General features: G+C 54.0%; 6 protein-coding genes across 6 annotated transcripts; 3 read left to right on the top strand and 3 right to left on the bottom strand.

Annotated features, from left to right (window-relative positions):
• Positions 1–2,606: 2,606 nt before the first annotated feature.
• M406DRAFT_340105 (uncharacterized protein) lies at positions 2,607–3,539 on the bottom strand (the record flags this gene model as incomplete). Its single annotated transcript, XM_040921525.1, has 3 exons — positions 2,607–2,865; positions 2,945–3,029; positions 3,263–3,539. 3 exons carry the CDS (start codon positions 3,537–3,539, stop codon positions 2,607–2,609), a joined length of 621 nt encoding a protein of 206 aa, XP_040775476.1.
• A 700-nt stretch (positions 3,540–4,239) lies between these two features.
• M406DRAFT_258379 (PIN domain-like protein) lies at positions 4,240–8,091 on the bottom strand (the record flags this gene model as incomplete). The annotated part of the gene is made up of 2 exons (XM_040917228.1): positions 4,240–5,819; positions 5,997–8,091. The coding sequence occupies 2 exons, from the start codon at positions 8,089–8,091 to the stop codon at positions 4,240–4,242; spliced, it is 3,675 nt and encodes a 1,224-aa protein (XP_040775475.1).
• A 717-nt stretch (positions 8,092–8,808) lies between these two features.
• M406DRAFT_260622 (uncharacterized protein) lies at positions 8,809–9,254 on the top strand (the record flags this gene model as incomplete). The annotated part of the gene is made up of 2 exons (XM_040917380.1): positions 8,809–8,919; positions 9,036–9,254. The coding sequence occupies 2 exons, from the start codon at positions 8,809–8,811 to the stop codon at positions 9,252–9,254; spliced, it is 330 nt and encodes a 109-aa protein (XP_040775474.1).
• A 239-nt stretch (positions 9,255–9,493) lies between these two features.
• On the bottom strand, positions 9,494–11,581 carry M406DRAFT_102543 (regulated by circadian rhythms/protein kinase inhibitor activity protein). The gene is made up of 5 exons (XM_040915016.1): positions 11,202–11,581; positions 11,053–11,113; positions 10,807–10,940; positions 10,527–10,710; positions 9,494–10,449 (listed from the first exon to the last, which is right to left on the bottom strand). Exons 1-5 carry the CDS (start codon positions 11,256–11,258, stop codon positions 9,815–9,817), a joined length of 1,071 nt encoding a protein of 356 aa, XP_040776226.1. The 5' UTR covers positions 11,259–11,581; the 3' UTR covers positions 9,494–9,814.
• A 1,854-nt stretch (positions 11,582–13,435) lies between these two features.
• M406DRAFT_330849 (uncharacterized protein) lies at positions 13,436–15,332 on the top strand (the record flags this gene model as incomplete). Its single annotated transcript, XM_040920568.1, has 5 exons — positions 13,436–13,643; positions 13,716–13,842; positions 13,895–14,048; positions 14,219–14,220; positions 14,318–15,332. 5 exons carry the CDS (start codon positions 13,436–13,438, stop codon positions 15,330–15,332), a joined length of 1,506 nt encoding a protein of 501 aa, XP_040775473.1.
• A 1,838-nt stretch (positions 15,333–17,170) lies between these two features.
• On the top strand, positions 17,171–19,870 carry M406DRAFT_258908 (uncharacterized protein; the record flags this gene model as incomplete). Its single annotated transcript, XM_040917264.1, has 2 exons — positions 17,171–17,976; positions 18,067–19,870. Coding segments are annotated over 2 exons (2,610 nt in total), but the record flags the coding sequence as incomplete, so codon positions are not given.
• Positions 19,871–20,674: the final 804 nt, after the last annotated feature.

Raw genomic sequence — 20,674 nt, 5'->3', positions numbered from 1 at the left:
CATGCTGACGCCTTGTGCCGCTGATAGCTGACCGACTTTCTAGTCACGATGGAAGACATGTTACGACAACCGTGTCTTAGGCTCGATGCAAGCTCCCAGCCATCCCTACCCGCGGAGGAGCCCGAATCGATATGGCGGTATAAGATGCAAGGCCAACTCATCTTGCAGATCAGACTCCCGAGAGAGGTCAAGATGCTGGCCACCATCACCACCAACGAGACATGTCCGGACCAGACCATGTGTTTCGCCCCTCCCATGCTTTTGGGAAGACGGCCCATGCCACCCACTGGCTGGCTGCCTCTTTGCCAATGCAGGTAGACACAGCCAACCGCATATGCAGGTGGTCAGATGAGGCAAGCACAATATCAACAGCATCGACGATACGCAGCACCATCCCCCGCCCGTCCCGCCCTTCCCTTTGGAGACACACACGCACACACACACACACAATATCTAACCGACCATGCGCTGCAACATCTGGCGGTCTTCCAAAACAGTGCAGCTTGAATGGATACGCTGTGTGACACCAGGCATCGTCTGGATACCAAGGCGCTCAGCCCACCTCTTGCTCCTTAATATCGTCACCATACTCCCATATCCCTGAAGAATAGGATCATTATACTTAGGACTGCCCGGCCCAACCTTTTCTTTTCCTCTTCTCGCTTGTGGCTGCGTCAGGAAGGGGGCCTGTATGGGCGAGCAACTCTGCTCCGAGATGTTGCTACGTAGCAACGCCTGGCCCCCAACACAGCTGCGTGGTTCATGTAATGGCCCGACCAACAACCACCCTCCCCCCAGCCCCCCCGCCACACTGTTTCTGACGAGAGAACGATACCGAGAGGGTGGTAGACGCCACGCACCACGGCAAGCCCCGGCCGTCAGAACTGTACAGGCTCCTCCTTGCCAATATCCCAAAACTCCTGAACCACCGCCCCGCCCCCCTTCCCCCCTGCCGTGTGTGATTTTGCCCCCATTGACACCCAGTAACTTTGGTTGGTCCCGCAGCCTTGTTATTCGTCGTGCTTCTTTCCCTCCTCCACACAGAGAACGAAAAGGAAAAGAAAACGAGAGAGTGGGTAACAAAAACCTTAAAACCCCTTCCAGCCAGCCTCCTGGATTGTTTTGAGGCCTCTTGGTAGTATGCGGCCTGTTTGCGCGGCCTTTGCTTCTTGGCTTTTGCTGTAGACGCTCACACAAACGCACACACAGCGCCCTCCCTTCAAGGACGGTACATCATCATGCAGTCATTGGCCTCCAGGGAATTCTTTTGCGACCAGCGGAGACAATCATTAAGTTTCCCCTCCACCTTCCTTTTGCCTGGTTCACGTACGACGCGTACATCCGAAGTGGTAACTCGTGCTAGGATGTTGTCATCTAGCACATGATCAATGGATGCATGTGAATTTAATTCTTTATAGCGGGGGGGGGGGGGGGGCTGACTGTTCTTTTCCTTCTTCTTCCTTTTGAACCCCTGGTCTTGATGCATCATTTCCAGACTACAGAACGGCACCAAGGCTATGGTGGCATGCTCTGGTTTGCTAGGCCAATGTGAATGTAGGTAGCATTTTCTGTGTTGTGGTGTGGCTCTTTCGGATGGATGGATGGAACTGCAGGAAAGCCTGGCACGGGTTGTTGTTCTGGACGGGGTCTGTATTCTGTCTTATCGCCATGATGAGCAATGGTCAATGGGATGGATGAACAAATTAAGGGGGGGGGGGGACGAGAACGGGTTTGGTGGATATATGATGGTTGGTTGAAAGTCGGCTTTGGGTAAGAGTTTCTTGAGTGTGGAAAGATGGTAGCCGATAATGGTGGAGTGAATCATGTATAGAGAGATCATGCTTCGTCACTGCGGATTCACTGGACAGTACTCAGCAGAGAGTCTACCGGTGACCATTCTCCACTGACCAGATATGGCCATCGACATCAAACCGGCTGTCTTAGGACCTACCTCTGTGTCGATCTTGAGAGCTGGCCATTCTGATTATGGTCATGATCATGAAGCAAGAGTTTGGTGTGAAACTGATGGTACATGATACAAATGAAATAAAGCGTTCTTGAGGCTCTCTCGCCCCTTGGTACGAGGGAGAAGGAATCTCGGAATATACACAAAGACTCCAAGGTTGGCCGTAGAGGAACCACGCACGCATCTGCCAGCCCTGATCCCACGAGGGAAATAGCATTGCCTTCACCATTCTTAACCGCTATGGTGTGAGCCATATCGGTGCTGAGAAGTGTATGTGACGCAGCTGGTCGAAGAAACAGAGACGAGCGGTGCGGAATCGTGACGAGGCCATGCCCTAGACCCTGAAGCTCCCATTGCCGTGTTCTATGCTTGACCCTCCCCCTCTCGCCCCCTATACTCCGTAGCTTTTCCTTTTCCCTTTCTGGATCGCGAATGAGGTTTTCCCGCCAACTCTGAAAGTTGGTCTATGTTGGCGAGCTGAACCCCTTGGCTCCCATCGAGCATTATCACAAATCCCCTGTCCCTTCTAGCACCACACGCTGACCTCTCGAGAGTCCTTGCTCCTTGGCAGTCCCTCGCCCAACCACCCTACTGAACCTGTCACCCAATCACCCACCATCACGCCCAGACACTGGGTGGTCTAGTGGTGGTGCGCCGTCTCGCCGTGGTATCCAACCAGCTTGAAGCGACCAAGGATCTCGCCGACGGTGAAGAAGCCGAGCACCTCGGCGAGCAGGACACCACCGCCCACGACCTGTGCGCGCGAGATGTTCTGGAGACGTGCGGCGGCTGATGAGGGAGTGGCGGCAGCGCTGGAGGCGGTCGACTGGAGGAGAGTGCCGGGGTTCTTGATGGCGCTGAGGGCGCGGTTGAAGTAGCTCTGGAAGGTGGCGACGGAGCTGTGAAGGAGAAAAATGCTATGGTCAGCCACCACCTTTCCGTCTGTCCATTTATCGAACGGGAAAGGGAATGACTTACGGAGGGTCCATCTTCTGGCCTCTGAACACGAGCTTACCGAGCTCGAGACCGACCTTGCTGTAGTAGACGACAAAAGGTACCTGGCCTGTTTTGGAAGAAAGATAACATCGTTAGCAAATCAACTCAGCACGCACTTGTTCCCATCCCTTCTGAGCGCGAACGACACCCCTTCACTGTTTCTTTCTTTCTTTCTCCCTTCTTCTCTCCCTCTATTGCCTGCTGGGAAGCCCTCTGGTCTCCCGAGCAGTTCTCCTTCTCTTTGCTTCTCCCGCTGTCGCTTAACCCCCCTTGAAGGCAAAATAAAGGTAAAACACATACGCTCAACAAAGCCAATTATTCTTCCCGTGCGGCCGCCAACCTTGCCCAGGGCGTTCGAGACCCCCTTGGCGGCACCGGCGATCGCAGGCCCTGCGGCGGAGGTGACGCGCGACAGGCCCTCGGCAGCCTTGGCCTTGTACTCGCCGGCAGCATTCTTGGCGCCCTCGGCGGTCTTTTGTGCGGTCGAGGAGGCGGTGCTCTCGAAGCGGCGGGCGGCGATGCTGCGGAGGGGCTGCAGAGGCCGCCGGAGGAGTGGACGTGCGAGGGCGGACGACATTTTCCTTCTTGGGTTTTGGGTGTTTGGTAGTGGTGGTGGTGTTGTCGGGTCGAGGACGATGGGAAACAAGAAGAAAAAATCCCTCTGCTCTCTTTTCTCTTGCCAAGGTGCTCGCTGGACAAAAGGTGTGGTCTGGCTCCTCGACGTCGGTATTGAGAGGAGTGGAGACAAGGGATTTCCTCTTGAGGAGAGGAAGAGGATTGGGTCGTGCGATTGGGGGGGATAGGTTGAGTCGATGCCGCAACTTTCTCGATATGGGGGCAGGCGAGGGCAGACGCTGTGGCCAAGGCGAGGTCAGCAACCCGGGAAAAAAAATGATATGGAGCTCGGAAGAGGTCGGGGCTCATGGCCATTCGCCAATCAAATCGCGGGACTGGAGCTTGGGCGGGTCCGAGATCAATATTATGTAAGCCAAACAGACCCTTCCTCCTTTCTTGGTTGTGAGGCTAGGCCTAGCCTAAAGTTGCTTGACCTAAATACTGCTTGTTTCTCTTGTTATGCATCCTTTTCATACTATGCTTATACCTGGATTTCTCTTCCAGATATTGTCTTGAACAACAGCAGGATCAAGGAGAGAGCCCATCTCCTGGGGAGTTATTACATTTGTACAAAGCAAACATGCAATAATCAAGATCGTAATTCCATTTGGCATTGATGAGCTCAAGTATATCAGAATCCCAAAATCCAGGCCATGATAAGTTCATGCCTTTGCTTTTCTTCCCTTCCCCTTCCCCCTTGCCTTCTTCCGTCTGCCATTCCCATTCGCCTCTGGTCTATCTTCATCGACAAACTCATCATCATCATCACCATCGGCATCGTCACTATCTGCCACAGCTGTAGCGCGCATCTTTCGCTTTCGCCCATTTGTGCCCTTCCCGCTGGCCTTTGCCGAGCTGCGAGCAGCCTCCTCGCCCCCCTGCTCCTCCTCGCCGCTCTCCTCGACGGCTGGAAGGCCCTCCTTCCCTGTGCTTGCCCTCAGCTTATCCACGGCAGCCGCCATCCTCCTGCTCCCCTTGGCCCGCTGTCTGGGCGCGAAGGCCTCCTTCGCACCGACACCCACGCTCCCCTCAAAGTACCTCGTGATGTTGCTCTGCGTGCCCTCGATGTCCCTGCGATTCATATCACGGATTACCGGCACAAGCACCTCATCTGTCCGCTCCTGTGACCATCCGATCGTCGCCATCAGGAACCGCCGCAAGCCGTCGAGGTCGGGCACACCCCACTGGAAGGGCTCCTGGCCGTGGTCCACGTCGGGCTTGAGGTAGGCCTCATAGACGGCTGGGGAGGGGAAGCCGGTGGGGAGGAAGAGCTTTGTGGCGTTGCTCTTGCGGAACTTACGCCGGAAGCTCGAGCCCGAGTCTGCCTCCTTAGGGCGGTTCGGATTGGCCTGCACTTCGGTCCACCACTCCTTGAAGTTCACGAGACCCTCGCGCCCGGGAAACTCGGACAAGATCTCGAGTGCCGTCACCGGTCCAATGCCGGGGATACCCTCCGTGTAGTCGGAGCCGAGGAGGTGCGCGATGGAGATGAGCTGCTCGCGGGACAGCGAGAGGTCCTTCTCCAGGTCCGCAGCCAAATAGCATTCCACCAGCTTGTTGCTGTTGAACATGTTCTTATACACGCGAGTGCCACCAAAGAGGAAGATGTCCGAGTCATCCGTCACAATGCCGTCCACCAGACTGAGGGAGACGAGCTCGGCACACTGTGCCTCGGCTTCCATGGGAGCTGTGATGTAAGGAATACCAAACAGGCGCAGCAGCGCCTGACACTCGGTCACCATGATCTGAGTGACCTCGTCGGCGTCTCGCCTGTCTTTCTTCTGCTGGTTGCGCAGCTGGCGTAGCTCCCGCTCGTATTCCTCCTGGGTCAGTTGTGCCGGCTTCTTGTTCAGCTCGCTTGCGAAGCGTGCGTGCTCCTCAGCCTCTTCGGCCAGCTGTGCCATGAGCTGCTCATCTTCGGGATCGCTGAACTCGTCGTACTCGCCCTCTTCGAATGAGTCATCATCAGCCTCAGGTTGATCGGGGACTTCTGCCAGTCCCTCGATCCTTTCCTGTTGGGCTATCGGTGGCGTTGGAGGCACGACATCTTCAAACTCTGGCTCTTCGGACACCATCCGCTGTTCAGGCTCCTTTGTAGCTTGTCCCGCGGCGGGGTCATGCTGCTGCAGTGCAACATCCTCGAAAGAAGGCTCTTCTGAAGCTTGCATGGCCGTAATTTGTGTCGCCGCGGGCTCTGGAGGACGCTCTTCTGATGGTATTTCGACATCCACAAACTCCGTCTCTGGAGAAGGTGAGCGCAAAACAACCTCATCATGGAGGGTTGTAACTTCGTTTCGGTCGTTCTCTTCTGGACTGGCGGCCTCTTCCGGGTCTGCGGGCGCTCCTTCAGCGTTGATTACCGTGTCCTCGTCTAAAGGGGTAGACACTGCATTAGAGAAGCTCCTCACGATGGTCGAACCCTCTGATTTCGCTGGCGGAGCATCTATAATCTGGACATCGTCGTCGTCATCGTCAGACGACTCAATCTCCACGATCTCGTTTTGTCGCCGCCGTCTTCGCAGCTGCTCTTGTTCCCGGGCCAGGCTCTCGTCTTCATCGTTGATCTCATTATGCGCGCGTTGTTGGTTCTTGACCCTGTCCCGTATATCTGTGTCGTCGTGAACCATCCATGGAGGCAAAGGTCTCGGCGCATCATCCTCCACAGGTTCTTTTTCGAAGCCGCCTTCCATAATGACGTTATTTTGGGTCTGGCTCTCGCCGTCTGGTATCTCGATGGAGAAGCCTCCACCAGTCTCAGCGGCCTTGTCGTTTGCTTCTTTGAGTACTTGCGCGTCAGTTTTCGGCTGTGGCTTTTTCTCGAATATAGAAGTCCTCCAGTCCAGCTTCTCAAATGGCAACGGGCCACCGAAAGGGTTCTTCACGTTTGGTTTGATCGGAGCTGATGGCTTGGCCTTGGACGCCTCGGTCTGTTTCTTCTTTCTTGCAACTGCCAAGGCTGCCTGAAAGTCCCCCTCACTGTCGCTGTCTTCTTCGGCCTGCTTCTTCTTCGGAACGGCTGCATTGGCTCTGTTGTTGATAATATGTGCAACCATTGATCCACGGGTGGAAGTGATCGGCTTCGGCACATTGTCGACTGCCTTTTGCTCCCACTGGGGTATCGAAACATCTTCAAATTCCTCCTCCTCGACCTCGCTCGTCCCTTGTCCAGCTCCGTGTTGATTCTTGAGAGACATCTCTATTGCTCTTGCGACATCTTCGTCTTCATCGGCCATGAGTTGGTCCTCGGCCCTTTGACCTACAAACAATGCCTCATCATCTTCCCCATTATCCACAAACAATGAATCGTCGTTGTCTCGTGGCTGTTGCTGGCGACCCCTGGTTTTGGGAAGCCGATTCACGCCCTCAATAGGCACATCTTCAAATTCCTCGTCGTCTTCCCAGTCGTCCTCGTCCTCTTCGTCTCGTGGCGCAAACCTAAGCTGCAGTGCATCGACGTCGATCGGCTTATGTCTCTCACCAATGTCCTTCTCCTGCGTCAGAACACCAAGGGCATAGCCACCCTCGACGCCGTCATTCTTCACAAGGATGTACTCTCTGTTCCTCTCGCCCGCCACCCGTCCACCTCCGCCAACCGTAAGATCCGTGCCAGCCATGTTCATTTCGTACATAAGCCTCTGTGTAAGCCGGTTCCGCTCCTGGACACGCTCTATCTGGAACCTCGAGAAATCCATCCGGTTTGGAAACATGACCTCCAACTGCTCCTTGCTCAGGCCCATCCTGAGCCGACTCCTCACCCTCGCAGCATTGAGGATGTTGTAACGGTCGGCAGCGGGCAGAGATTTGAAAAAGTCCCCGTCAAAGTCAATCTTTCCAAAGTCGTACAGATTGACATCCTCGCCACTGTTGAACTGGCGCGCGTACTCCTCTAGCTCCTCAACGCTCATGATGCGTGGGTCATCGGGACGCCCCATCTTCTCGATGCTCGTCTCTAGCTCGGGCAGGTGGTATTGGTCCTGGCGGAAGAACTTTCTATCCTTCTTCCTCTCCGACTTGGCAGTGAAGGCCTCCTCAGCGTACACCATGTTCTCGACGTCCGGCAGCACCTCGCCCTCAGGCACGCCATCCCCTCCTCCTCCTCCCTCGGCAGCAGCACCTCGACCAGCCGACCTGGCCTCCCTCCGCCTCTGATCCTCCTCTTCCGCGATCCGCTGCATCTGCACGGCGAGCAACCTGCCCGCCGTGCGCACCGCGTCCTCACGTCGACCCTCTCGCCTCCGGCGTCTCCCTTGCAGTGTGGCCCTCTTGAGCGCCGGGGCGCCGCCGTCGAAGACAAAGACGGGCTTGATGCCGAACCACAGCAGCTTGCATATCCGGCGAAAGAAGCCCACGACGTGGCTGTTACGCAGGGCATTTCCCTCCTTGTCGCGCACGGCCTTGAGGAACTGGTAAATCCAGATGGAGGCGTCAACGGCGAGGCGCTTCCGGTTGAGGGTCGCGAGGTTCGTGGGGCGGGCGGAAGGAGAGAGAACCTGCCAGAGGCCTTGGACACCCATGATGAAGACAGCGGCGACGCCGTCGTCGTATGGGCAGGTGTCAATTCACGGTGATCGGCAGGGGAGGGATGGGCTGGCGGAGAGAGTTGGAGGGTGGGCGCGTATGGGTCAAGGGCTATTCCTGTGAAAGAAATGCCTACGTCGGAGCGAAAAGAGTCATCCTCGTGTGAGCAGAGCAGTCGTTGCCCATTTGAGAATACTGTGAGGAGGACTTGGAAGTGAGTTGACACCTCAAGACAGAAGCTTGTTGCCTGAAATTGAAAAGACAAGAAATCCATCAGAGTCGCCCCAAGGCTTCAGGCGCGTTAGGCTGACTGCTTAAGTGCTGCCCCACTAAAAGAGTACCACTGCGTCATACATATACGCGAGTCTGCCGCCCCGTCACGAGGAAGATTTAGAGGGGAGGGGCGTAACCTACAGTAGTGCCGCCTCCCCGCGCTGCTGCCGGTCTGCTGTGAACTTTGGACCATAGCAGCGCTCCACAGTGCTCGGCTGCGAGACGTTGCCAAAACCCCCAACATTAGTCTAGAACAGACTTCACGACGACAGAGCCAGAGCCAGCAACATCCTCCGGCCGAGCCGCGAGTCTCGTGGCCCGGAGTCCGATCAGCGAAATCCAAACGGATCAAACCCGTGTCTGCGACAAAGCAGCAAGTGAAGATGGCGACACAGGCGGAAAACATGGACGAGGTGGCCCCTCTTGCACAACCAGCAGCAATGGACAAGGCCAAAGCCCACGGATTCCTCTCGTCGCTACTCAACAGGAAGTTGCGCATACACACCACAGACGAGAGGATGTTCTGGGGGGATTTTAAGTGTACTGATCCGGTACGCCTACTGCCTTTCTCTGTCCCCCGAAGGGGGGGGGGGGGTGGAGGAGAAAACCTACCGCTTGGTCCACAAACGCTGGATTGGATCTGACACCTTCACTATGTGTAATCTAGGACCAGAACATTGTGCTAGCCTATACATACGAGTACCGTCAGCCCTCTGCCCAGCAGCGCGCACAGGCCGCTGAAGAGAGCGCCGCGGCAGGCGAAAAGAGCCTCAAGATGGAGATGTCGCATAGATACCTGGGGCTGGTGGTCGTCCCGGGAGAGCATATCGTGAGGATCGAGAAGGAGGATTTTGCCAGCCAGATGAAGCTTCAACACTCCATCTGAGGTGGTGGGGGAGAAAAGTGCGCGCCCGCGAGAGGAAGATCGTGAGAGAGGAGATAACATAATTGGTGAAGAAGGTATATACCCATACGCAGGCCGAAGGCTTGGTGCCACCTTCGACACGAGGATATGATCCTACAGGAGAGGATGAGCCGCAGAGATCTCAAGAAATGCAGCAAAGAGTATGCTATGACAGGCTTGTCACGGATGCATCCTCAAGAGACCAAGGCTGGCAAAGAGTTGGGCTTGCACTGAAAAGGCTGAAAGTCCATATTGCTGCCTAACACTACAATAAAACGGATTATACTTAAAAACCAAAATTCACTTGTCGTAATAGATTGCCGCCCAACTTGTTGCCGCGCCCCATGTCTCCCAACTTCCTTGCGTTGCCCCTGCAGAAAACCTGAGAGTTCCTGCGCTTTGCTGGCTTGTCTGTGTATATGCCACCATGGCGCAACTATTCCCATATTATGTAGTGCCGTCATTAGAACATTAAGTTTTAAATCGTTGTCGGCTCATTTAGTTTGGTCTCACAGCCCTTTCCAAAGAGAAAAAACCCCGCCTCACGCTGCGATGGCCTCGTGCGTGCGTCCTCGATGTTCCCCGTTGAGCCCACTCTCGCTGCCGGCAATCTCATCTTCGTCCTCCTCCTCGTCCTCTTCGGAGTTATCGTACTCGCCCTTGTGTTGGCCTGCTGGCACCCAGGAGTCCTGATCATGGAGCGGGGCATCTTGCCCTGACAGGTCGTGACCGCCCTCGCTGCGTGCCTTGATGTTGTTCCGACGCCGCGTGGACAGGGTGCGGGCGCGCACCGAGAGCTTCGAGTTGACGGCGGCGTTCTGCGTAACCCAGTTCGTAAGAGCGTCCTCGCAGTCCTGGATAATAGCCTTGCTAGCTTCGTATCCATCGTAGGCTGCGCGGGTCTCGCCGGGTGTGACGGGGGTGTCGTCGATCAGCTCGAGGAGATGCTTTCCGTAGCCGGCGATGATGGCTACCTTCTCGCAGTGCTCGCGCAGGGCGTCGAACTGGTATGTGTAGGCGGCCTTGATCTTCTCACGTGTTATATTGGAGAGCTGGGCCTCGGCCACCAGCGACTCGGCCTCGGCGCGGACGAGTTCTTGCTCGAGGACGACGATCTTGGGCGAGTTTGGCTCCTTGTACTTGAGCTGGGCAATTTGGTCCGTGATCTTTTGCTTTCCTGGTTACACACGAGTCAGCACACCATAGAAACAGCCACCTGCTGTACATAGGATGGGAGAAGCGGGAACTGCTCACTGTCTCGGCTGGGCTGTACCGAGGCCTCGATATTCCTGATGCTCTTAATGGTCACCCGGTACTGGTCGTAGCGATCGACATATTGGTCCTCGAGTTCTCCGATCTCGTAGAGCAAGACGCCGAGTTTGTCGGTGACATCGGAAACGTCTTCGTCGCAGGCCTCACCCCAGATGGAGAGTTGTTGCTAAGAGAGAGAAGGAGGTCAGAAGGTCATAAACAGACAGGCCATACGGTGTAGTAAAATGGAATAGATGGAGGGGCTAGCAGCATGAGTACATACAGCAACTTCCATTCGCTCCTTAGCGACCGTCTCGAGGCTGCGCATGACGTTCTTCTCCATCTTGACAAGCTGCGACAACTTCTTTGCCAGGTCCGGGCCGTACGCACCGGCCGTCCGAGCGCGAAGGGCATGACCTAGATGTCCTGTCAACCAAACAATCGATGAGTTACAACAATCATAGCGCATGGATGAACTAATATTCAAGGTCACGGTGGTACAATGACGAGATCAAAGTCCCGAACTTACCGAATCCACCACGGCCAAAGAGACGGCCGGATTTGGTGCTCGAGGGAGGTGGAGGGGGGTTCTGACGACAGCAGGTTTTAATTAAATACACTTCATTCTCTTTTTTCTCGTTTTCTTGTCTTGTAGGCAAGTCTGGCGATGGCACTCACCTGTATCTGGGACGCGGTGGGCGCCCTCGTCTGACGCATAGAATACGTGCGATGCATGGTGGGCGGTGGGCGACGACAGCGATGAAAAAAAGTAGATGATGTGCAGACAGGGGAGAAGGCGCGGGGTCCTGTTCTGGTATGTATGTACCCTTGGTTTGTGAAGGTCGGTTGTGCAAGATGATAGTTTGTGTAAAGTCAATTCAGGAGAATGCTGCAAGATAAAAAAAGACCCAAAAAAGGATACCACTGTCGATAAGACCAGGGGTGGATACAGCTTCTGCAACAGTAGTAGTAGAGAACAATAACAACGGTATGGCCGGAAAGAGGAGGAGGATGCGGATGGACACGTCGGCGAGGCATGGGAGTGGGATGGTCTTTTTGTTTGCAGACGACAGGGCGCGAAGCTGAAGACGAATCGAAGACAACGACGTCATCTCATTTGGCCCCAGGGCGGGCTCAGGTCTAGCGTACGCTTAAGAGCTGCTAGCGTCTCCTGATGTCGTAGCATTCCTCTCTGTGCGCTGCATGGCGCTGCAACAGCGTGCATCCAAAACGAGTCTCGTCCCCCCCCGACTCGGATGCTCCTTTTGGGTTTGCGGTCCCCCCAGAGAGATTTCCCCTTTTCACCGATCTCAGCGTGCCCTCCCCCGTCCCCTGCAGCGACCCTGCATCAACTTTTGTCCGGCTCCAATCCCGCATTTGGGATGGGTGTCAGATGGTCTACTTTATCCTGATACTGTGTGTTATTTTACAATAGTATGAGGTTCTGTACTTACTTCTGAGGTGCTTTCATCTGTTGCGAATTGCATTGCTTCAACTTATGAACAATTTGTCTCATCGACGAAATTAGAGCACTCCACGAGTTGATGACATCGGGGAGTCGTCATCGTAACTACTAGCGCTGCAGCAGAGAGTACTGCCTGCTGATTGCCTTCTTCTTTGCTATGACATACACACTCTACAACGAAATGAATAAGGCTGCCATTCTATATCAATTATATTTAGGATATCTATCTTATTAAGAATATTCATTATAACAACGAAATATTATACATATACATAACATCTCCTCTACAATTAGTACATTGGAAAGATATTCACACTGGAGGACTTAAGTAAATATGACAAGTACTCCCTCGCAAGTCAAGGCTGCAAATGCGCGAGGACCACATCTAGCGAGTCACTAGCCCCCACTATCGCCAGGCACCCTCAGCCTAGATAACCTCATGTAACCAGCTGTTCCCCCTCCATTTTTCTTTCCTTTCCTTCCTTTTCTGCAGCGCATCCAATTATACTCATTACCCCGGAGAAGGCCCTTTCAAGGTAGCCTTGGCCCCCGGCACAGCATTTACCTATCATTTGTATACATAGTAATACTGCAAGAGACCATGGCTGGCATGCATCTTGCAGCATTACGATGCACGAAGGGTGGTTTGGCCTGAGTCCATTGCCTGCGCTCTAGGGGTTCAGCCTCTGCACCAAGTTAAACATGTTTCTCATGATTGCTGATGCAGCACCAATTGGAAGCTTCAGCTCCGGCACAGCTTTTGTGCTTAAAGTTCGTCATGGTGGCAGGAGTGGTACACAGCATTTTGGACTATGGCACGTGCTCACGATATCTACCTCAGGTCTGACGAGATTTTGAAACATTTGACCTTCAGCCACAATACTGCCCCCAAGGTTTAGCCGTCGCTCGATATCCAATCAAGAATTTACGTGCTTCACCTGCATTATTTAAGTCACATACTCCCCCTACAGATCTAGTTTGCTGTATATCTGACTCCTGAGTTTCTCGCTCTTGTCTCCCCTGGCTAGCCTTCCTTTTGATCAGCCTTCCCCCCCCATCAAACTTGGTCATCTTTTTAATTCTTTTTTGTTCAATATTCCATCGTCTAGTTGTATATCCCGGAACTCATCCGGCTTCGGGGATCGAGGTTCACACCATGGACCTCCTAAGGGCTGCAAGCCAGCGAAGGCTTTCAGCGCAGCCTCGCCGGATTCCGTCAATCGACAGTCTACTGATAGTTGACCAAACCTGTAGCGTGGCATTCGAGCAATCAGAGACGTCGGAACTGAACGATATCACGCCATCTATAGAGCTTTCACACTCAAGCCATCCATGGAATGGAACAACTTGTGTTGACGCGCAAGGAGATGAGTCTGATGACAGACGGGAAAAGGCAGCTCAGAATGGCTCGTCTACGTTGCAACCACTGGTAGCACCCCGTGATACGATGGCGGGGCGAGTGAGAGACTGGCGCTCGGAGATCGTAGCTCTTCTTGTGGCTCTTTGTTGCCTCCTGGCCATATTCCTCATCTCGGCCAGGTTCAACAATCAACAGCAACCCAACTGGCCTTATGCCACTACTCTAAACCTCAGCACGCTTATTGCCTTGATTGCCACGGTTCTCAGGTCTATGCTGGAGAGCATCCTCGATTCGAGTAAGTGTTTTTGAGTCTCTGGAGAGTGCATGGGTCAACTTTCGTGCTGACATACGGGTGCCTCTGGCGTAGGTATCGGCCAGCTCAAATGGCGCTGGTTTCGATCATCATCTCGGCCCCTCAGCCACATGCAGACCTTTGATAATGCGAGTCGCGGCTCTTGGGGGTCATTTCTATTCATGCTGTCTCTCGCTCGTCCGTAAGTATACTGCAGCTTCAGGCCATTAAGTTTGTATTAATCTAGCAGCAAGCAACTTGGCCACACTCGGTTCAACAATTACATTATTATCTATCGTGATCGGCACTTTTACCCAGCAGGCGATCCAGACGGCGTCATGCCAAAATCCCGGCTCGACTGGACAAGCATTTATTCCCATCGCCCAGACCAGCCTAAGAGGACTTGAAGTGAGTGCCGGTAGTGATCCAGTATATGATCTCAGCGTGAGCTTGAGAGCTTCTATCATCGCTGGACTGGCTGGTTCACAATCGCCCAATTCGCTCTCGGCGACATGCACATCAGGTAATTGCACTTTTCAAGCTACCAATGGAATAACACACTCTACCGCAGGATTTAGCAGTGAGTGTATAGATGTCTCGTCACTTATCACCCAGAGTGGCTTGCATTATTGGGTATCATCCAATAACTACACGTATAATATATCCACGAACTACAGCTTACCAGGGGGCCCGACCCTCAAGTACCACCTGTCTCATTCAGACTGGGCGGCCAACGGAGGTCGATGGAATACAATGCTAGCCACAGTGGAGGGGGCCTTTCCATTGGACAATATGACAATGACACAACGACAGAGAGAGATTGTTAACAATGCCTCCTTCGACGGCATACTTCTTCTGATGCCAAGTACGAACCCCTGCGAATACCCTTCCAACTATCAGACGTATATTGGGGAGCGGGAAGAATTCGCCATGCCACCCGTCAAAGCCAGCTTGTGCCCACAGCTCGAGTTACCCGGGGTGGAGACACTCCCCGGTTACTTCTCGGTAACGGCAGCTGCTTGCTTCTTCTACGCGTCTCTGCAGCACTACAAAGGTTCGGTCGTCAACGGCAAGCTGCAAGAAGAGGCTGTCCAGGATCCCATGCCCCTGCAGCCTCACGTCGATTCCGGCGCCGAGGCATTCGATGACCACCATTGCGAGTGGAGGTGCGGGTTCTCAGACCCCTGCATAGTCGACCACGTAGTCTACGACAATATCAGCGCCAACCTTTCCAGCGTTCCTGGGGGCCTGACCAGCCTAGGCAACACGACGGGCCCGACGCGATGTCTGTACGGGTTCTCGTACAAGTGGTACCGGGCGCTCCAGGCCCAAGCGTCTTTATGGGAGCTCATCGGCACCAGCGACGCGACCGAGCAGTGCTTGCAGTTTAGCAACTACACCGCCATGTTATGTCCCAAATCGTGGTGGCTCAGCGACCTATTTGGCAGCGGCAACGCCTCCATATCAAGCATCAGCGCGTTCATGGATCGTGGCTTCGCCAGCTTAACAGATCAGCTGCGCACAATCGGGACGGACTGGGAAAATAACCTCACCGTCGTCACCGGAACCGTATACGAGACGGACGTGTGTGTGCGATTTCGTTGGACGTGGTTAGTCTACCCACTCGTCGTGGTAGTCGGGACATCAGTGCTGCTGATTTCTATGATGATCTCGTGTGCGAGTCCTGTCTAGTTGTTGTCTATATAGACCACCATCATTTCCAGTCAGCTGGGAGTGGTCACTCCTTTTAGCTGTTTCATATCTCGAGCTCCGGCTTGTGGGGCTTCAAGAGGGAAGTCGTTTGGAAGTCCTCGGTACTTCCCTTTCTCTTCTACGGCCTGGAGGAGAAATACAGGAAACATGATTCTGGGCTTGTACCTGAGGCCGAACTGAGCAGGGCAGCAAGAACCGTGAATGCTCGCTTTGACTCCGAAGAAAATGGATGGAGGTTGCATGGCGTCACAGGTGGGAACGCAATCCCGACCTCTGCATGAGCATGGTTCTTGGTAGTTGATAGCAAATTGTGAACCGTGTATACCCTCAGCTACGGGACCTTTTATCCTTGGTCTTTCTCTTTTCTCTTTTCTCTTCCCTTCTTCTTTTTCTTTCGTTCTAGGCAAAGACATGGCCGCTCCAGATCTGGTCTTGAAGTTTTTATTTCCATTTGAAAGAAGCATCACATGGAAAACATTCAACCCCGTCCACTACAACCTCTGCAGTGCAACTGAGGGCCATATTATTTATATTCTGAATGAAGGGTTATCCTTCCATGTTACAGCCTTACTTGACAGGACGACTCAGCTCCTCCAAAAAATCTAGGTGTATGCAAGGATATTGATATTCTTGCTGAATTCCATTAAGCATGTGCAGCCCACAACCAGGCCTTCTCATGGTCTGGATGTCTTCGCTTTCCAATGTAACATTGGACCAGCCTCCGTGATAATACACAGAAAGGTTCCCGACCGACTCAGCAATAGTTTTGCTAAATTTGCCATATTACTGCATCATTTTATACAAACATCGTACTATCTTCAGGATTAAAAAACGGTATATTTGATGCAAATTTCAGTCATTGTTCGTAGTTGTACTTACCTACCAAGTATTTGAAGTTCTGGGAGAGGCTCTATTGAGGGAATGCGCCACAGAAAGAAAAAGAAGAGAGCGAAGAAACAGCAGCCACGTATTGAACAAACCACCCTCTCCCAAACCATGTGCCCACTTGCTTGCGGAGAAGAACCGAGAGACGTATGATGGTGCCCTAACCCTAACCCTTCCTTGACTTGCACCATCCCTAGTTGTCAATGGTCCCTGCCAAAAGAGACTTTTAACTTTCAGGTAAACGCGTTTCCAGTCGCGCGCATCCTTTCGGTGCTGCTTTACGCCCTCCAGCCTGTCCTCATCAACTTTCATCACCACAAAGGTCGAAAACGATCGTGGTCATCCTGATCTTGCAGGAACATCATACTTGGCCTCACTACTCTCAAGTCGGGTTTGTTCCATACTTCAATTCTCTTAAAAGTGTGATCTATTGGTTGAGGAGCGAAACCGCGCTCTAGTAACACCACCTGGCAACACAAAACACCATCGAGGAAGAAAGAAAAAACCCCCTCGCATAAGCTCCTAGTGGAAAATTCGAGTACACACGACTCGGCAATGGGCTGCTCCGTCTTCCTTCACTTCTAGTGTCGCGACTCTACAGTGGGGTGTTGGACGTCGCCCTTCCCCTTGCAAACCCAACCAGAAACACCACAGCAGGTCGGCAAATTTGCAATGATCCAATGGATGTGATAGATCTTACGGTGGACGACAGCGACGTCGACATGGTGTTCAATGGCGGAGGGTCTAAATCGTCAGACGGACGACCCGATCCTTCTCTGTCGACAACAGCCCCGCGGTTCTCAGAGAGCCATTTCCAAGTCCACGAAGCAACCGCCCCACCGGGCTCTGAATCTGCCTCGCGTGCTTCTGGTGCTGGTACAGACTCCTTCCCGCCGTCAGACCCTCTTCTCGCGCCATCTGCACGTGTCCAGATGGGTCAATCCAGCTCAACCCCATCGAAGGCCGACCAAGTCATCAACCGTTCCGCCCAGGACAGCTCGGCCTTGTCGAGTCTCTCTCCTCAACCCTCACCCTCCAGCTTTAAGGCAGCCGCTCGGATCGCTGAAACCTCACCACAGCCGCTTCCCACTGGTGATTCGAAACTGAATACTCCTAGCAACACGCAGACACCGCGTAGGCAGGAATGGTCTCTTGAAAAAATCGAGAGCTCCTTGTACGATCTGGCGATAGAGCTCGATCGAAACCACGCCAAGTTTGTTCACTACAGCCTGAAACTTGCTGCCCGGCAGCCGCCTCCCAACCAGCGCCATGTGAGCGCCACGGCAGACCTGGCAGACCTCAGGCTGCCTGCCCTGACGAGTGAGACGCAGCAAAAGAACACTATGAAGGTCCAGCTGAAGCTTCATAAGGAGGACAAGACGGCTCGCGTCAACTCGGGCAAGAAGAAGGTGGCTTACGAGGTGACCTGCATCAAATCTGACCAAGAGCGCGTTCCGAAGTACAGGTTTCATCATGTCGAGGTCTCGCGCAACGTCCTCTCGCCCAACACGACCTTGAAGTTCATTCCCCATCTTCGGGACATGAAGGATAGTGAGGAGGAGCGTTACCGTCGCTGGATTAATGAGCTCGAAGCGATGGACGCTCAGTCTGGCTTCAATGTCACGTCTTCCAACAGGTCTGAGAAGGCTAGTAAGATGCTCAAGGAGGAGACGGCCGTCGAACTCTCTTTCTACATCGACCGCTGGATCAAGAAGCTCGGCTTGGAAAACTGCAGCAAGTCGAGCCTGGTTCGATACATGGCCGCCCAGTCGGAGAATAATGACAAAATGACCCCGCAGCAGAAGAACAGCATCATGAACATGCTCAGTGACGAGGTTGCCTCACCGCGAGCTGTCAGGGCTGCCAAGATGTTCACAGACGCATTCAACAACCTCTGGAAGCATACGGGCCTTACACTCAAGGATGTCCTTGTCCATGACGAGACTGTCGAGGCTGTGGTCGAGAACAAGAAACTAGTCAAGGACGGCAAGCCTGAGATGGAGAAGCAAGGAGCCGAACAGCTGTTGGACTCGGTAGAGAGCAACCTGCTGAGCTACACTATCCTGGGCTGCCTGTTCTGCTACTCGCACTCCTGTGAGCACGGCGATCATGACCGGGACAACCACCGGCGGCCGATTGGAGTCGAGCTGATTGGAAAGTTTGGAGGCTTGATGAGGGAAAATCTTGCCAAGTGTCTTGCGGCAGAACCCCAGGAAAAGGACATGACGGCCTGTCGCAACGACTGCTGGATCCGCTATCAGGATGGCAATCCTTACTTTACAATCACTCCATGGAGCGAAGACGAAGTACTGTTGCTTCGAGGATTATTTATTGCGTTAGGAGCCACAAACCTCCATCTGCCCTGCCTCGCCTCGACGTTGTTAGGTCGGTACTGCTGGGAAGCCTATCGGAAAATACTTCAGCTTGAGTTGGACGACCGACCTCTCCAGCAACTGGCCAACGTGTATCCGACTCAACCGAAAATAGTTAAGTCGTTACCATGGTACGACCGCTTTCGCAAGGAACTCAAGCAGGACTGGCAGGATCAACTCAACTCGCACGAGTTTACCCGCAGGGAGATCAGAGATCCGTGCAATCATGCGGGTCCCTGTGGAAAGGGCTGTCCATGCGTGGATGCCAAACTGCTCTGTGACCGATTTTGTCGCTGCACGGCCGAGAGCTGTGCCTATAAGTTTACTGGGTGTGCCTGTGTCTCCAACGGCAAGACTTGCCTGCAGCAGAGGGTCGCTGGCCGCCCATGTATCTGCGTTCAGCTGAACAGGGAGTGCGATCCTGTTCTGTGCTCCGGCTGCGGTGCTCTTGAGCGAGCAGACCCCAAGAATGCTCACGACTCAAACCTGCACGCAAGTGGCTGTCAAAATGTTGCTCTTCAGCGCGGAATATCCAAGATCGTCCTCCTGGGAGAGTCTCAGATCGAGGGCTGTGGTTATGGTCTTTTTACGGCAGAAGACATTGCTCAGGATGAGTTCGTCATTGAGTATCTTGGAGAGCTGATCTCTCACGACGAGGGTGTACGTCGAGAGGCACGTCGCGGCGATGTTTTTGACGAGAGCAGCCACAGCAGCTACCTCTTCACCCTTCTGGACTATGAAGGTATCTGGGTGGACGCCGCCATCTATGGAAATCTTAGCCGATATATCAACCATGCCTCCGAGCTGGACAAGATTGGCAGGAAGCGAGTGAATATTATTCCTCAGATTTTCTTCGTGAATGGTGATTTCCGGATCAAGTTCAAGGCCCTCCGAGACATCAAGGCTGGCGAGGAGCTCTTTTTCAACTACGGAGAGAACTTCCCAAATCTCACCAAGAAATTGCTGGATGCCAAAGATGGAGAGAGGAGACCGAAACGTGGCGGTAGCAGTGCTAGAGGAGGTCGGGGCGGCCGGGGTCGCGGTGGCCGAGGCAGGGGTAGAGGCGGCGTCAAATTCAGCGCCGAGACCAAGAAAGCACCTGTTGCGGCGGTTCTTGATGACGAGGAAGACGTGGCAATGGAGAACTCGACTTTGGAGGATCAGGACGATGAAGACGACGACGACTTCAATCCCCCGCGACGGGTGAGAGCCAAGCGCCCTGGAGCCGCTGTCGGCAGTCGAGGCAGCCGCAAGCGGAAGCGAGCGCTTGTGGAGCACGAGGATTCTATGGATTCGGATAGCCCTTTGCCTCGGCCTCGACCTCGCGCGAGAAGAGGTGGCCCGGTCAGGATTCGAAGTCGCGGTTTCACTAGACGAGGCGGACGAGGCGGGCGTGGCGGACGTGGCGGAGCACGTTCTACAAACATCAGTTCCGTGACGACGACGGCTGCGTTCTCCTTGAATGAGGATTTCGAGAGTAATGCCGACGAGCCCATGGATCCAGCTCCCCGCGAATCCCCACAGACGATTCTCGGCACTCCTAGTAGCAGGGCTAGTCGCAACAAGCGCCGCAGGCAAGGTGACTATGACCACGATGATGAAGAATTTAGAGGGGTCACCACGCGATCCGGTAGCAGCCACCACAGCCCAAGCCTTCGGAGTCCGAGCCTCAGGAGGCGCCCACGGCAGATCCCGGACTCGGACGATGAGATGCCGGACGCAGAGCACGAGCGCCATTTGCAGACGCCGACGAGACGCAGGATAGACACCTCAGAAGGCAGTAACGAGGGCAGCAGCTCATTGGATCGCTCTCAGCGCAGGAGACAAAGGCCAGCCAGGTACCGTGACTTGGAAGAGTAGGACCTTTCTAGTGAGCGTGATCACAGCAAGGCTGGGCAAGCTGTGAGCAAAGATAATCAGGCACCGGGCGCAACGGCAGTGCTCACTTTTCAGGCCCCAGGAACTGCAAATGCTGGCGAAGCAGAGCGAATCAACAATGGTCAGCCATTCTCACAAAGTTTTTACTCATCTAATGGGCGTCAGGGTTTTGGTGCAACAGTAGTC

The sequence above is a fragment of the Cryphonectria parasitica genome (assembly GCF_011745365.1).
Source record: "Cryphonectria parasitica EP155 unplaced genomic scaffold M406scaffold_5, whole genome shotgun sequence".
Lineage (NCBI taxonomy): Eukaryota > Fungi > Ascomycota > Sordariomycetes > Diaporthales > Cryphonectriaceae > Cryphonectria > Cryphonectria parasitica.
This window is presented reverse-complemented; position numbering and strand designations above follow the sequence as displayed.

Bases quoted from the DNA above. Each gene is read 5' to 3' on its own strand.
- M406DRAFT_102543 (XM_040915016.1), bottom strand. From the start codon at position 11,258: ATGCATCGCACGTATTCTATGCGTCAGACGAGGGCGCCCACCGCGTCC. The intron at 11,114-11,201 runs GTGAGTGCCATC...TGCTGTCGTCAG, and splicing joins CCACCGCGTCCCAGATACAG to AACCCCCCTCCACCTCCCTC. The intron at 10,450-10,526 runs GTGAGCAGTTCC...GTGTGTAACCAG, and splicing joins GGTACAGCCCAGCCGAGACA to GAAAGCAAAAGATCACGGAC.